Below are 2,037 nucleotides of genomic sequence, written 5' to 3' on the forward strand. Positions count from 1 at the left end.
AGTCAATAATTTAATGCTATCACTTTTTTTTTTTCTTTTTTTTATCATTTAAAGATTTTACCATTTAACATAATTAACTATATCATGTTTTATTTATGAGTGATGCGATTTGTCCCCTAAATTTTATCTTATAAAATCCCACTTCTATAAAAACCTCATTAATTGAATTAGTCAGAGTCATTTTGAGAGAGAATAAAACTGGAATTAGGAAAAGAATTTCAAAAGGGTTTAATAAGATAAAAGATGGGGTGTCAATAGCATCACTGTTTATTTGTTTAGAAAACAAATACACCTAATTAATCATGACAATTACCATAATAATTTTAGAAAAAAAGCTAAAAGTATTAATAATTTGATTAAAATTTAAACATATAAATATACCTGCCATGGAGTCGCAGTAAGACTTATTCTTCCTCTCTAAAATGATCAGGATGGGAACTTTTCAGGCAGCCACTCTGTTTCTATACTTCATCACAACATTTTCCCAACTCCATTTCACTACTTCAAAGTCTCCCGGACTGATTCTTGAACTCATCCCCAGGGACTCTCCGAAGTCTCCACTATACCCTGGAAACCTCACTCGACTTGAAAGACTTCAAAGAATGATCAGATCCTCCGATGCCAGAGCCGCCTATTTGGAAGCAGTTCTTGCTCCAAATGCAACATTAGCACCTGATGAAACGATTATTCTCACAGTGGGAACTGATACATTATTTTATATCGTGTACGTCGGGATCGGAACCCCCCCCGTATTTGTGTTTTTGCTGTTGGACACAGGTGGTGGCCTAATTTGGTCACAATGTAAGCCTTGCAAGAATTGTTACAGACAAATATATCCCATGTATGACTCTCTTGCATCATCGACTTATCAAAAGCTTTCTTGCGATCATCCTCTTTGTGTAGGTGATAATAATCTCTACAGATGTGTCGATCAGCAGTGTGTATATGATGTTAGCTATGGAAATGGAGAAGTCAATACAAAAGGTGTTGCGTCCCTGGAATCATTCACGGTTGGAGATGGCGATAGAGTGAATGTTGTTCGGAATTTGATCTTTGGGTGCTCTGATGATTCTCGACATCCTAATTTCCAAAAAAACGGTGTGATTTCAGGAATCATGGGATTCAACAGGTCTCCAGATTCATTAGCTTCACAATTGGCCGATCCAATCGGTAAACGATTCTCATATTGTTTCCCCTCTTTCGCAGAGGACATGAATCATCCTATATATGTAAGGTTCGGAGACGAGATTCCTCAAATTCCAGGAATTACGCCAACCATTAATTTTGCAACGCCTCCAGGAAAGTTTTACTATTACTTGAAATTGAATGATATAAGTGTTGGCGGTCGCAAGTTAGGATTGGAACCTGGTCTCTTTGACATTAGGCAAGATGGCAGCGGCGGCGTCATTATAGACTCAGGAGCATTGATCACTATAATTGATCAATATACTGTTGGCCGCAATGCTTACACGGCCGTGATGGAAGCTTTTCAGAATTATTATGATGCCTTCAATCTTGAGAGGACGGGCCAAGTTAGTGAAGGATTTGATCTTTGTTACCAGAAACCGCCAGAAGGGTTTAATGCTTTCGCATTTTTAGTCTTCCACTTCGAAGGAGATCCGTTCGCAGTAGATCCGAATAATGTGCATTATTTTAATGTTGATGAGGGATATTTCTGTGTTGCATTGAAGGCTGGAAATGGGATAAGCATTCTGGGAATATGGTCTCAGCAACAAAAGCGCATCATTTATGATGAAAACATAAATGCCCTTCAATTTATTTATGACCCATGTTCTAATGATACTCCATGATTTATATCTTTCTTCTCTCCTGCTGTATTTTGTATTCAGAGTGGCAATGACCACTTTTAATCAATAATAATAATAACTCCTCAGAAATAATTATTCAACAATCAACTTTCATTGGACTCTTGGGCTGAAAATGTTGGAAGCAAGTTTTGATATTCACGATGTTTTTTTTACAACGCAATTTTCACATTAGCTTAAAGATTAGTATTTTATGTAAAGGAATTATCAA

General features: G+C 36.8%; 1 protein-coding gene across 1 annotated transcript; it reads left to right on the top strand.

Moving 5' to 3' along the window:
• Positions 1-431: 431 nt before the first annotated feature.
• LOC116110947 (aspartic proteinase nepenthesin-2-like) lies at positions 432-1,811 on the top strand. The gene has a single exon (XM_031397165.1). The coding sequence runs from the start codon at positions 432-434 to the stop codon at positions 1,809-1,811; it is 1,380 nt and encodes a 459-aa protein (XP_031253025.1).
• Positions 1,812-2,037: the final 226 nt, after the last annotated feature.

Source organism: Pistacia vera, unplaced genomic scaffold (assembly GCF_008641045.1).
Source record: "Pistacia vera cultivar Batoury unplaced genomic scaffold, PisVer_v2 Contig620, whole genome shotgun sequence".
Classification (NCBI taxonomy): domain Eukaryota; kingdom Viridiplantae; phylum Streptophyta; class Magnoliopsida; order Sapindales; family Anacardiaceae; genus Pistacia; species Pistacia vera.

Excerpts from the sequence above, each read along its gene's own strand:
- LOC116110947 (XM_031397165.1), top strand. The coding sequence starts at position 432 with ATGGGAACTTTTCAGGCAGCCACTCTGTTTCTATACTTCATCACAACA.